This window comes from Lemur catta, chromosome 17 (assembly GCF_020740605.2).
Source record: "Lemur catta isolate mLemCat1 chromosome 17, mLemCat1.pri, whole genome shotgun sequence".
Lineage (NCBI taxonomy): Eukaryota > Metazoa > Chordata > Mammalia > Primates > Lemuridae > Lemur > Lemur catta.
Genome location: NC_059144.1, coordinates 22,198,256 through 22,212,230, shown reverse-complemented (window position 1 = coordinate 22,212,230; position 13,975 = coordinate 22,198,256). Strand labels below are relative to the sequence as shown.

Here is a 13,975-nt window from a genome sequence, read left to right as displayed (position 1 = left end):
CTATAGGCATTGAGCCACCACACTTGGCTGATGTTTTTGCTATTTTTAGTTGCCCAGCTAATTTTTCTATTTTTAGTAGAGACAGGGTCTTGCTCTTGCTCAGACTGGTCTTGAACTCCTGAGCTCAAGGAATCCTCCCACCTCAGCCTCCCAGAGTGCTAGAATTACAGGCGTGAGCCGCCACACCCGGCATGATGGTTTATTATTAAAGTTATTTTTAGTAAGCCACATTTGAAGAACACTTTATCACCAACATAGTACTACCATTCAGATTAATCCACTTAACCTTTATAAAACTCAGTGGTTGATGGCAGACAGATAATTAGCCTAGTTTCACAGGGGAAGAGGCAGGAATGAGGCTGATTGAATGAGTTGTCCCAGCTGCACTGCTCATTGGTGGTTGAATTGAAATGCAGCCAGGTGTCTTCCCCTGCAAGTCCAGTCCTACCCACTGTGTGTGTCTGCAGTGGGAGTTTACTGGAAAGGGGTCTCTTAAGAAACCAAGGATTCATCTTCCCCTGTGCTTAACACATGGTGGTTTGTGGTCAGGTGGAAGCTGCTCTCCCTATTGGGAGAGTATTTGGGAACTGAGAAGCCCTTGCAATGGTGCCAGTTACTCCAAAGCCCTTTCCCTGCTTGCCCTCCCAACAGAAGCAGGGAGCATCCTGACCTGCAGCTGTGGTGCCAGCCTTGGAAACAGCACTCGGGGGAGGGGAGATCTCATTCCAGACTCATCCATGTCACTGACGCCAGGAGCAAGGAGGAAGCCCCAAGCTATAGAACTTTGAATGGGGCGGTGGAGAAGCCCCTGCCCCTGGCGCTACCCCTGCCGAGGTCCATGGAGGAGTCCTACATCACCAGCGAGCACTGCTACCAGAAGCCCCGAGCCTATTACCCTGCCGTGGAGCAGAAGCTGGTGGTGGAGACTCGGGGCTCTGCCCTCGATGATGCAGTCAACCCCGTCCATGAGAATGGTGACGATTCCCTCTCCCCGCGCCTGGGCTGGCCTCTAGACCAAGACAGGAGCCGGGGGGACAGTGACCCCAAACCCAGCTCCCCAAAGGTTTGTGGCTCACTTCTTCATTCAGGTTTGAGTGCTTATAATTTCTCCTTCTACAGTTAAATGTTCTGTGAAAGATATTTATTAACAAAACTGTATTTAAATTTGCTTGTCATAGATGTTTTTTGGTCTGCTAAAATGGGCGCAAAGTCAGGAGAGCACACTTAAGCCAAAGATCACTGGTTCCAGGAAATGCCCACAAAATGGCCTAGTAATTGAGGGTGTAGGGTGGAGAGGTGGGAAGTAGCAAGGAGAAAATTCGGCTTTTCTTTAAGGCAGTTTACACTGTAATTGCACCCAGGCATTAATTCTTAGCATGAGCAAATGATAAGTGTTTTGTTAGGCATAATTTTTTTAATACAGTTGTATGATAGTTACTTTCACTTTTAACTTTGCAGCCCTGTGGTAAGAAGGGTTCATTTGGCAAAATATTTGCTGATTCACCAATTTTCCCAAGAGCTACTGAGTTTTTTGTTATTCAAGTCATTCTCTTCCGGAACCCTTTTGTATCATTGCCAGTGTTTTCATTCTTAACTGTTCATTTAGTCTCGTTGTGCCCTGTCCTCAGTTATTAGCAAGGCTGTGTGTGATCTGAGAGCTTCTCCACCGTTGTCATCTTTACTTCACATACTTAATCCTTTGGTTGTCACCGCCAGCATTAAGTACATTGCTGCATGTTGCCGAGAGGGAGGTTATAAGCCTAGATTATAAGCCCTTCAGGGCTGGGGATTGTACCTCATTCATCCTTGTGTCCTTGTCAGTGTCTAAACAGTGTTGGGCAAGGGTGGCAAGGACACAGTCTTTTGAGACAGACCCAATTTCAGTTCTGGGCTCAGCCACTCACTGTGTGATTCTGGGCAGCTTACTTCACCTGTCTGATCAGACCTGTTTCCTCGCCTGTAGAACGGGGCCAGTGACAAGGCTCCTCAGTTACTGTGGAACATATTTGTGAAAAGCGCTCAGCACGTTACTTTGCACATAGTAAGCACTAAATAAATATTGGATAGAATCTATTTCATTTCAATCTCAAACCCCCCAGAAAAGATTTGCAGTCCTGTGGACTAGGCAGATTTCTTAGAGGTGTCTGACACATAGCACAAAATCAGGAAATACTGGGCTTAAATGATGTAACCAGGGTTAAACATCTCTTCCATTGATTGAGCCAACTGTTAGCTGGCATTGTTTTTATATACCTTATCCTATTTCATCCTCATGAACCTTCAAACTAGGTATTATTACCTCCACCTTCCTGCTGACGAAACACAGGCTCAGAGAGGTGAAGTAACTCATCCAGGGTCACACACTCAGCAAGACACAGAGCTAAGACTTAAAGCTTATTTCCATGACTCCTGCATGCTAATCCTTGTCTACACCAGCCCTGCTCTGGTCAGATCCTAGGTCTCTGGAAGCCATTCTGTGAGGCCTACTTCAGGCTGGGACATTGGGCCAGTCAGTGGGAAGCAGCTGTGGGGCGCCCTGAGCCAGAGGTCTGTGCTGCGCTGAGGTGGTTGGGATTGGCACAGCGGGCAAGCTCTGTCCAGTTCCCATCTGGGAAGGAGGAAGGGGAGATAGGGACTTGGAGTATTCGAACTGCAGCTGGTTTTTCAGATGGTTGCAAACACTGGATGGTTGAACAAGGGGCTGGGGGCTTTCTCTGCACAGTAACTTAAATGCCATTGCCTCCCCAGGTGAGAGAATATGTCTCCAAAAAGGTCCTACCTGAGGAAGCCCCTGCTCGGAAGCTGCTGGACAGAGGTGGAGAGGGGCTGCTGAGCTCCCAGCACCAGTGGCAGTTTAACCTGCTGACCCACGTGGAATCGCTGCAGGATGAAGTCACGCATAGGATGGACTCCATTGAGAAGGAGCTGGATGGTAGGGCTCCTTCCCCTGCCCATTGGCGTGTACCTTGAGCACACACTCCTCACATGAGCTGCTCTCTGAACCCCCTAGTTTGGCTCTGCAGGGAGAGCTGTATTCTTGGCCTCGTCTTCTTCTTTTCAGCTTCACCATTCTCACCTCAAGTTGAGCAAGTCTTACTTTTAGTATTTATTGGGCACTTCCAAGCACTGCATGATGTCAGGGGTCCTGCCTCACTTGCCCAGTCCCTTCTGCAAGGGCGAGTATGTGGCTGGCAGCTCTGCTTCCAGGAAATGTATAATCTCAGCAAAGCTTTACTAACAAAGTTCTGTGGGGAATTAAAATTTTGACTTGAGTTTTTAGGATGTCTAAGGCTTTAATCTGAAAAACCTTTTATTTCAACCTTTGATAAAATCTCAACTGAAGCCTTCTCTTCTTTAGCCAGTAGAGATTTAAGGACTTGACTGAGTCATTTGTGTAGCCCTGGGTGTTTCTCCAGGTGGTGGTAATGGTGGCGCCTGGAGGATGGACCTGTGCTGGTGAACATGCTCCAGTTCAGTCTTTCTTGAGCCCCAGGAAGTTGCCAGTTTTGGTTTTTGGAGACAAAATTCTTTCCTGACTGTTCATTTATTTCCTGATCATTTGTTTTTACCTTTAAAATGGAGATCAGTTAAGAAATAAATGTTATGTTTGTGGGTACAGTCAGGCTATGATGACTGTAACTGAAGATGTAAAACATATTTACATGAAATAACTAAGAGGAAAATGCCACATAATATACAAGCTGGGGTCCTGAGGTGTGGCCAGGACACATGTGTGGATGAGGCCATGCCAGGGGAGGACAGTGCTAACAGGACGGCTTTCTGGAATTCCTGGGATTGACGCTGAGCCTTGAAGAGAGTTGGTGGTGCTTCCTGTCATGGGGGGGGGGTGACTCGGGGTAGATGATGGACTGGAGAAGGGGTTGCCCTGTTGGAGGGCAGTGAGAGAGAGAGACCTAAGGCAAATGGAGGGTTTTCTGTCTTGCTTCTACTCCTAAATGGTTTCTTTGGGCTCTTTAGAATCATAACCAATGCCACTTTCTGTGAACAGCATGCTATTAGAGAGCTAAGAGAGGATCAAATGCCGGACAGAAAATAGTAGATTTTGAGGGTCCCTAAGAAGAGGCTTAGCACTGTGGAAACAGGGTGAATGTTCTGGTGTTGCCAAAGGAACCTTCCCTTAGGGGAGAAGTTAGAGCCTACTCATGTCTCACTTCCTTACCCCTCCTCATCCAGCCCTGGGCCTGCCAAGTGGGCAGTGTGGTGTGGATGGTAAGCCTGAGCTTCCTTCATTGGCCTCTAAGAGGACCTCTTACGTGCTCCGCTGATTTGGGGCCGTGTACTCTATACATGTTCTAACACTCCAGGCCCTGAGAGAGGTACCAAGGACACGTGAAAATCAATGGTAAAGCTGAAAGATTTTATTTAGGTAAGCAAACTTTTGTATTGTATTTAAGATTCATTTAAACACCATCAAGATAAACCAAACTTGGACAGGTGGTGGCTCACTGTAATTCTAGCACTTTGGGAGGCTCAGGCAGAAGGATTGCCTGAGGTCAGGAGTTTGAGACCAGCTTGGGCAGCATATCTACAAAAAAATAAAAAAATTAGTTGGGTGTGGTGGTGCACACCTGTAGTCCCAGCTACTCAGGAGGCTGAGGCAGGAAGGTTGTTGGAGCCCAGGAATTCAAGGCTGCAGTGAGCTCTGATAGGGCTACTGCACTCCAGCCTTGGTGAGAGAGTGAGACCCCATCTCTAAAAATAAATAAAAAGAGAAAATAAAATAGTATTCTCTGCCACTGATGATTATGTATCAATCAAGAATTAATATGAAGCAAGCCAGAATTTATAGTGATAATAACAGACCTTTTTAAGTCCCTGTAGATTTTCATTTTTCTTGACAGGAGGCTAAAACAGCAGGTTCTCCAATTTCCAACATGGGAAAGTTTTATAAAGAGTGGGCAGTAATACTGAGAAAAGTGGGTCCTTCTAGACTGTGTGCTAATACAGTAACCACCAGCAATGTGCAGCTAATTAAAAATTAATCAAAACTGAATAAAATTTTGAAATTCAGTTCCTTAGTTGCACTAGCCGTGTTTCAAGTGCTCAGTAGCTGCATATGGCTAGTGGCTACTGTAGAACAACACAGACATAGACTATGTCCATCATTGCAGAAAGTTCTTCTGGACTGTGCAGCTCTAAAGCATTTGAACTTTGTCCCAGCAGTAATACTTTGTGAAGTAGGTATTGAGACAATGTTGGCTGCAATGGCCTTTCCTCCCTGCCCCCCATGAGTGGTCAGATAGGATAAGGTGCTGAAACTCTTGCTGATGTTCTTGCAAGTCAAATGTTGGGAGCTCACTGGGTCTTCTCTCTGTCTTCTGCCAACAGTGTTGGAGAGCTGGCTGGACTACACCGGGGAACTGGAACCCCCGGAGCCACTGGCCAGGCTTCCGCAGCTCAAGCATTGCATCAAGCAGCTGCTGACGGACCTGGGCAAGGTGCAGCAGATCGCCCTCTGCTGCTCCACATGAAACTGGGCACCTAAAACTAATGGGGGCACAATCCTGGGGCACCAGCAGGAGGAGCTTCGCATATTTAAATAAATAAACCTAGCATGCCGAGTGCACGTGACACCAACTGACTTCAGGGATCTGGGCAGGAGTGTGATAGACATTGGACAAAGAGGGCATTTTGGCTGCTGGAGGGCAGGGCACTCTGATCTTGAAGCCTACCAAGAAGGTAGCAAATAGACTCTTGGGATTCCCTTCTTCTGTGCACATCATTGAATGAAGAGAGTCTTTTTGCACAAACTTCACTTGAAATCGTGCCACTGATGATAAATGGAATGAGAGCCAAAAAAGTTTAGTTGGAAACAGTTGTAAATTCAATTTGCAGTTTATTTAATTGACTTTTCTCTCGGGTTGGGGCACTTGCCAACCCTCTGGTTTCTGCCTGCATGGTGTTTAGGCAGCAGGCATCATTTTCATTTTCTAGCTTCATGGGAATGTTGTGACTTCACCGTTCTGTGGAGGTTGGGAAGGAGCAGAGCCTTGGCTGCCCTGCCTTGTCGTTAGGACTCTTCACTTTTCTCACCACATCTGTTGCATGACTTCATGGTGCCAGGGACAAGTTTTGTATGCTTTCACCCCAGAGTTGGCTGGGCTGTGGCTTTTTTAGCAGAGCCCATACAACCTGTGGAGGAGCTAGAATCTCACTGTCATAAGAATCTAGGAAGAATTTCAAACTGAAACAGGCAGGGTCTGGAACCCAAAGGAGGACAGCATTTTCTACCCACTTCTTAATATTCACAACTTCCCAGTTCTATTTAATGTCCAAAAAGTGTTTCCCAAAATTTCAAACTCTTTCACTATAAAGATTTGTTACGAAGAATGTGGTTTGGGGAATTACCTTATTTTATATTGTTGTAAACAAACTTCAGATTCTACATGTGCCGCTTTTCTCCTTCCCTGAAGGGTATGTTCAGAGTTGTTTTGTTAATATACTTTAACAGTTTAAATTTTCTGTTTGTATTATTTTGTGAGATCAAAGTGATTATGCTGCTTAAGGTCCAGGTACAACCTATTTGTACCGTTTCAGACAATATTTGTGTTACTTTTGCAGGTTACGGTTCCACGTGTAATTGCTATGTTTTGTTTTGTTTTTCCTTACTAGGCAAAGTTATGTTCCATGCTTTGAAAAGTGACCCGTTTCACTACTTAGTTTTCTTATCACTAAAGTCAAAAATCAAAGCACAGTTGTCCATTAACACTTACAAGTTAATTATGGGTTTATGAATCTGTAATGTTATATGCTGCAAATATTTACTATGTAAACGTGAAGTAGCCAGTATCTCAATAGCAATGACAGTATCTCCAGCAACCTTTCGAATGGATAGGCACAGGTCATTGTGGTCATGAATTCAGGCCTCTGTACTAACATCTGTTTCAAGGGATGCTCTGTCTAGTGATTTGTTTACCATTTGATATGAAATGAATTACAGGACAGGTATAAATTGACCTGTTGTAGCTTATCCATCAGAGGGAATATATGTGGCTATAACATCTGTAATAAAGCTGATATAATTCCTCTATCAGAGGCCGTTTCCCACTGCTAACATTCGTGTTTCTGGTGTGGGAAGAAATGCTCAAGGAGTGTGCATGGCATCTGTGTTCAGACAGCTGCATTTGAGAATTGTGTGATGCTTGTCTGAAAAGGGAAGAAACAGGATGATTTTCCTATAGCCACAACTGTGAGGTATGATTATTTTTCTTTTCTTAAAATAAATTCGAGTATCTGTGGAAGCTGTAACTTTTAAGGCAGTCAATTTCATGTCTTGTTCAAAAATAGAAGCAGAAAATGAATTACTCTAATTTTACCAAGTGGCCATTATTGGGTTTACTGTTTAAGTAAAGGAAATAATCCCAATTTACTCATTGTGACTTTTGTCCTTAGGGAAGCAGGGAAGGTTCCCCCCAAGTTCTCATAACCTCAGTGTGCTTCCCTAATTTAAAGCCATGTTGAGGGGCTCTATTCCCAATTCCTGGGTCAAGTTGAATTAACCCCAAGTTGGAGCACTGGAAACTATTATTTGCAAACATTGCTATTACCATTTAGAAATATGTGCACTACCTAAGTTTGTCTTTTGAAAAAAACTATCCACCTATAAAAAATTGCCTTGACAAAAACAGTTCTGGTTTGACTAATCATTTTGTTTCTTTAAGTGATGTGTATGCAAGGTGGATCCTTGATGAGCCAACATTGCACTGTGGATACATATCTATGTTTACGCGCTATTAGAACAGAAGGCGCTGTATATAGAAATGTTGCTTTGAAGCAATATTTGCAAAACAGGCAAACTTCTGTATCTGTATTTGGAAAAAATAAACCAAGTTCTTGTTGCTATGTTTCAGTCACATATTATTGAATTACAGTCATGCACTGCATAACAATGTTTCAGTTAACACTGGGCCGCATATACACAGTGGTCCCATAAGATTATAATGGAGCTGAAAAATTCCTGTTGCGTAGTGATGTCTGGATGGTCCTACTGTGTAGGCTTGGGCTAACGTGTGGGTTCTTGTCTTAGTTTTTTTTTTTTTTTTGAGACAGAGTCTCACTGTGTTGCCCAGGCTAGAGTGCCGTGGTATCAGCCTAGCTCACAGCAACCTCAAACTCCTGGGCTCAAGCAATCCTTCTGCCTCAGCCTCCCGAGTAGCTGGGACTACAGGCATGTGCCACCATGCCCGGCTAATTTTTTCTCTATGTATGTTTTTAGTTGTCCACATAATTTCTTTCTATTTTTAGTAGAGACGGGGGTCCCACTCTTGCTCAGGCTGGTCTCGAACTCCTGAGCTCAAATGATCCACCCACCTTGGCCTCCCAGAGTGTTAGGATTACAGGCGTGAGCCACCTTGTCTTAGTTTTAACAAAAAGTTTAAAAAAAAAAAATTGTAAGTAGATAAAAGCCTATAGACTAAGGATAGATAAAGAAAATATTTGTACAATGTGTTTGTGTCTTAAGCTAAATGTTATTACAAGAGTTAAAGTCAAAAAGTTTATAAAGTAAAAAATAGTAAGCTAAGGTTAATTTATTACTGAAGAAATTTTTTTTTCTTTTTTTGAGACAGAGTCTCACTCTGTTGCCCAGGCTAGAGTGCCGCGGTGTCAGCCTAGCTCACAGCAACCTCAAACTCCTGGGCTCAAGCAATCCTCCTGCCTCAGCCTCCCGAGTAGCTGGGACTACAGTCATGCGCCACCATGCCCGGCTAATTTTTTCTGTATATTTTTAGTTGTCCACATAATTTCTTTCTATTTTTTAGTAGAGACTGGGGTCTCACTCTTGCTCAGGCTGGTTTCACACTCCTGAGCTCAAACGATCCACGCACCTCGGCCTCCCAGAGTGCTAAGATTATAGGCATGAGCCACCGGCGCCCAGCCTGAAGAAATTTTTTTTTATATACTAAGTGTATAGTGTTTTTTTTCTTTGTTGTTTTGTTTTTTTGAGACAGAATCTCACTTTGTTGCCCAGGCTAGAGTGAGTGCCATGGTGTCAGCCCAGGTCACAGCAACCTCAAACTCCTGGGCTTAAGCGATCCTACTGCCTCAGCCTCCCGAGTAGCTGGGACTACAGGCATGCACCACCATGCCCGGCTAATTTTTTCTATATATATTTTTAGTTGTCCAGATAATTTATTTCTATTTTTAGTAGAGATGGGGTCTCACTCAGGCTGGTCTCGAACTCCTGACCTCAAGCGATCCACTCACCTCGGCCCCCCAGTGGACTAGGATTACAGGCGTGAGCCACCTTGCCCAGCTACAGTGTTTTTAAAGTCTGGAGTAGTGTATAGTAATGTAGGCTTTCACATTCACTCACCACTTACTGACTCACCCAGAGAAACTTCTGGTTAGTCCTGCAAGCTCCATTCATGGTAACTCCCCTACACAGGTGTACCACTTTTTATCTTTTAAGACTTTTTTTTCTAAAAGAGTCAGGGTCTCATTATGTTGCCCAGGCTGGATTAGAGCTCCTGAGGTCATGCAGTCCTGCCTCAGGCACCTTAATAGCTGGGACTATAGGCACATGCCACTGCACCCAGCTATTTATGCTACACCATATTTTTATTGTACCTTTTTGTTTAGATACACAAATACTTACCATTGTCAGTTGCCTACAATATTCAGTACTGCTGTACAGGTTTGTAGCCTAGGAGCAATAGGCCATACTGCATAGGTAGGTGTGTAGCAAGCTATACCACCAAGGTTTGTGTAAGTACAGTCTATGAGGTTCACACAAGGACAAAATTGCCAAGTAGTGCATTTCTCATAACATATCCCCATGGTTAAGCAACGCATGACTGTATAAAGTTCTTTATTTTAAATATGTATTACTTAATCTTCTGTAAACATTTTTTTTTTTTTTTTTAGAGACAAGAGTCTCGCTGTGTCACCCCTGGTAGAGTGTAGTGGCGTCAACATAGCTCACTGCAACCTCAAACTCCTGGGCTCAAGCAATCCTCCTGCCTCAGGCTCCTGACTAGCTGGTACTACAGGCGCACACCACATCGCCTGGCTAAATTTTCTATTTTTAGTAGAGACAGGGTCACAGTTTTGCTCAGGCTGGTCTCCAGAGCTCAAGCCAATCCTCCCTCCTCAGCCTCTCAGAGTGCAAGGATTATAGGCGTGAGCCATGACCCCTGACCAACATTACCTTTTAAAGGAAGCCTGCTAAACAGATCTATCTTTTGCAGGGAGGTGGGTGCAAGCTGCCAAGAAATCCCAAGAAGTAGCGAAAATACTTTCAATTTATTTGTCTTAAATATTCAAAAGCAAGATTTCCCACACCAGCTCCCAACCCAGTCTGGCTAATGCTTTTTAGTGGTGTGAGCTGCAGGCTTATTAGATTTTGATTGCTGAAAGCAGTACAAGGAAAACAAGTCCGGCTTCACTGCAATAGGACCTATCTGGGAGCAATCCAAGCTGTCTACGGACCCCAACTAGCTCCTTCCTGGGTGGGCAAAAACCTTACACTGTGAGTTCTACGATTTCATAGTAGGTCATCTCCATTACTTGCCAAATTCTTTCTTCCCTTTCAAAACAATTATCCTTGTTTAGAAAAAAAAACGGAGACATTAAGAATTAAGAGTAGCTTCAGTGATGTAAATAGTCCATTAATTCACACCAGTTCAGCTTTTTTTTTCCCATCAGGGAAGTTGAGACAAAGAGTTCTGCTTCTTAAATCCTACCAGAGGCCTAATATTTGGCAAGGAAGGAGGTGAGCAAATCTGAGCATAAGCCAGAGCTCACAAGAACTAGTGTCTGTCAGGGCATACAGTAAAACACTTCACATGAACATAGCCCAGTATCTTAAGCCCGTTGCAAAACCTATACCCAAGGCAAGGTGGAGCACGTTGGTGGCTGTATTGGTATGGTAGACGGTTAAGTGAGCATTTGATAGAGCCAGCCTATTTGGCCTGCAGGAAACGCAAGTGGGTCCTTCGGAGCTCAGGAGAAAAATTTCCCAGATGTGAGAGATGGCTCAGGTCTAGTTAACATCTAAGAAGCCCATAATAGCCAACGAAGGCTTCGGGAATAGGAAACAAAGGCCTTATTCTATGGGCTCCCAACTTCGTTCCGCTACCAGCCAGAAAGAAGGTGGGAAATAGGTTCGGTCAAGTAAACCCAATAAAGGACGAACGAAAGAGACACACCAGACGACGGGAGCTGCCAAAACTCGTTTTTCATTAACACGGAGTGCGGTGCCAGACTCAGGCCCAGAGACCCTGGCCCCAATTCACAGAGAGCGCCCGGGCCCGGCCGCCCACAGAACCGCTTCTCAGCCAGTGATGCGCACATCGGTGCGGCGGCGGAGCCGACGGGCCCGCGCCGCTTCGGGCAGGATGGCGAGTAGCTGCTCCTGCACCAGCATTTCCACGATCTGCTCCTTGGTGCGGATGTCGGGTCGAAGCCACTGGCGAGAGAGCTCCCGCAGCTGCCGGAACGCCTCCCGGGGACCCGCCGCGTCCTGGTAGCGGAACTGCCGAAAACGCTGGCGGAACGTCTCGGGGCCCAGCCGGGAGCCGCCGGGGCCTGGCGGGGAGCGCGCTGCGGCTTCGGCCTGAGGAGCAGAGCCTAGGGGTGTGGGCTCGAGGGGCAACTCAAGGGCCGCGGAAGCCGCCGCCGAGGGTGTAGGAATCGCTTCGGGGACCGCGGCGTTGGGGCTGGAAGGCTCAAGGGCAGGCGGTGAAAACCCTGTGGTCGAGGAGCCCGCAGAGTTTCGCTGAGGGTCTGAGCTCGGGCCAGCTCCTTCCTGTTTCTCCGGCGGCATCGGCGAGGGGCTCCCAGTAGCCTCCAAGCCGGGCTCCGTCGCTGCCATGATTCCGGCTCCGGGCGTCACTCTTTGTTCCGCAGCCGTGGACTCAGCACTGCGTCTGCGCGGGGGCGGGGTGAGGAGGGACACGTTTCCGTCTAGAGGGCAGTGCCACTCCGACCCTGGAGGGAGGCGGATTCGGGACCGACCGAGAGCGCACGGAGCTTACCTGCACCGGGGAAGCGCCTAGAGCACTCGGAAGCGGAAGTCTCCTCTGGCTTCTCTATGATCAGGTCTGCGCGCGAGGACCCGGAAGCCGAGTATGAGCTCCCGGATGTGGCCCCCTCTAGCGTTCTCGAGTCGCATCGGGAGGCGGTGGTGACCGAGATGCTGAAGGCAAATGTAAGTGAGCGATGGTCCCTGGACGATGGTAGCGCCTCCGAGCACTGGTTCGAGGAGGAGTTGGAGGAGGAGTCGGAGGAGTCGGGGTCGGAGTTGGAGTCGGAGTCGGAGCAAGAGAAAGAACAGGAGAAGAAGCAAGAGGAGCAGGAGGAGAAGGAGCAGGAGAAGGAGCAGGAGGAGCAGAAGCGTCCCAAAGGTTTCCAGGTAGACTTTTGAGTCGGGTACCTTAGCCAAATAAACACTTCGGCTTGAAGGTGCGGGCGCTCCTCATTTGACCCTGACTAGCGTGTAGCTCTTGACAGCCCTTCGGTAAATGATAAGGATGATGGCTAGCCAGGAGCTTATCGGGGTTGGCGCCTGGCCGGTGACCGGGACAGGGCAGCGCCACGGCGGCCGGGCGCTCGGGTAGGGCCCGGTTCAGGAAAGTCCTCTTGCCTGGTCAAATGAGGAGGGCAAATAGCACCCTCCTTATTGCGAGGATGACAAAATACAACGTAAGATCCTCAACACACTGCTGGCACAAAGTAATGCTCAAGAACCCTTTGCCATTATTTTTTGCGTGTCCTCTGAAACCAACGGACAGGCGGCTCTGTGGGTTCTGCTTTTAACTTTAGGATTAATAAAGTGATCTGTAAATGTGTTGCCCCGTTTGGTGATCACTGGTCACATGTGTTTACTGAGCCTTTGAAATGTAGCTAGTCCGAATTGAGATGTGCTGTATTGTAAAATATGCAAGGGACTTAACAAGAAAAAAAAAAAGTAAACTCTCTCAAGAATTTTTATATTGATTATGTGTTGGCATATATTTTGCATATATTAGGTCAAATAAAATATATTATTAAAATTAATATCACCTGTGTCCTTATATTTTTTAAATGTGGCTACTAAGAAAATTTTAATGTCTGGTTTACGTTATATTTTTGTTGGACAGCACTGCACTACAGTGTTGGAGTCAGGCTGCCTTGATGGAATCCCTTTTGCAGTATTTATATGCCTTATCTTGTCTGGCAATAATGCGGAGTTGTTGGGAGGACTAAATAAGTAAAACCCTTGGAAAGAAGAGGGTTTGAAAATGTTTGCTGTTATTTTCATTAGGTAAATTGCTTGCTATCTCAGAGCTACAGTTTCTTTTCTGTAAAATGGATGTAATAATCTGTAAAATGTGGATGTAATAAAATTTACCTCATAGAAGTTACTGTGAGTGAGAATTCAGTGAGATGAAGCAGGTAAAAACGTATGTCTTTGACAGCCCTTCAATAAATGGTATTATATTCTGTTTGACAGCTGACTTACAGATGGGTTTTATATGCCCATTTTACAGAGGGGGAAACTGAGGCCCAGAGAGGGGCAGGAGCCTCATACGAAAGGTTTTGTATCTCCCTTGCAGTCCCTTTCAGCTCTGTGCGGGGTGGATGGGCATGTTTAACAACCATTAATACGTCAGTGGCCCTGATATAAAACTTGCCCCTCTCATAGGATGTCTCCTTTGAATGGGTAGAAGTGGATCCTCATGGAACAGTCTGAATACCCTGAAAACCTTGAAGGTTATGGCAATGGGTCTTTAATGCTTTTTATTCACTGACATGTAAACAGTGAGAGATTTCACTTGCAAATCTGGATTTCTAGCTTTTCTTGAAAAAGTACAAGAGCTGGCCACACTGGACCCTAATTCCTGCCAGTCCGCAATCAGCTGACACTGAGTAGAGACTACTTCCTTTAGACAAGATACTCTGTCCCAGTGGATTCAGTCCCCACCACTCCCTATGCTCTGAAACAGAATGTTTGCATTTACTATTGCTCTCAGGT

The 13,975-nt window shown here is 45.9% G+C and overlaps 3 protein-coding genes across 10 annotated transcripts in view; 2 read left to right on the top strand and 1 right to left on the bottom strand.

The window, feature by feature from the left end:
- The window catches only part of PHF20 (PHD finger protein 20), a 108,498-nt gene extending 100,635 nt beyond the window's left edge, over positions 1–7,863 (top strand). For 4 of the 5 annotated variants that reach the window (XM_045528673.1, XM_045528674.1, XM_045528675.1 and 1 more), the window contains 3 exons: positions 652–1,063; positions 2,749–2,932; positions 5,350–7,863. In XM_045528673.1, coding sequence (XP_045384629.1) covers positions 652–1,063; positions 2,749–2,932; positions 5,350–5,492 — 739 coding nt within the window. In that variant the 3' untranslated portion in view covers positions 5,493–7,863. Of the gene's footprint in view, positions 1–651; positions 1,064–2,748; positions 2,933–4,194; positions 4,388–5,349 lie in introns of all 5 variants that reach the window. The other variant, XR_006729488.1, reaches the window with a different exon arrangement.
- Positions 7,864–11,182: 3,319 nt separating this feature from the next.
- SCAND1 (SCAN domain containing 1) lies at positions 11,183–12,095 on the bottom strand. 2 transcript variants are annotated; one of them, XM_045528671.1, is made up of 2 exons: positions 11,997–12,095; positions 11,183–11,888 (listed from the first exon to the last, which is right to left on the bottom strand). In XM_045528671.1, exon 2 carries the CDS (start codon positions 11,831–11,833, stop codon positions 11,294–11,296), a length of 540 nt encoding a protein of 179 aa, XP_045384627.1. In that variant the 5' UTR covers positions 11,834–11,888; positions 11,997–12,095; the 3' UTR covers positions 11,183–11,293. The 2 variants fall into 2 exon arrangements, with proteins under 2 accessions (XP_045384627.1, XP_045384628.1); XM_045528672.1 differs by having other exon boundaries at positions 11,183–11,925; positions 11,997–12,046.
- Positions 11,938–13,975, top strand: part of CNBD2 (cyclic nucleotide binding domain containing 2) — a 43,017-nt gene continuing 40,979 nt past the window's right edge. For all 3 annotated transcript variants that reach the window (XM_045528670.1, XM_045528668.1, XM_045528667.1), the window contains exon 1: positions 11,938–12,373. In XM_045528670.1, coding sequence (XP_045384626.1) covers positions 12,053–12,373 — 321 coding nt within the window. In that variant the 5' untranslated portion in view covers positions 11,938–12,052. The remainder of the gene's footprint in view (positions 12,374–13,975) is intronic.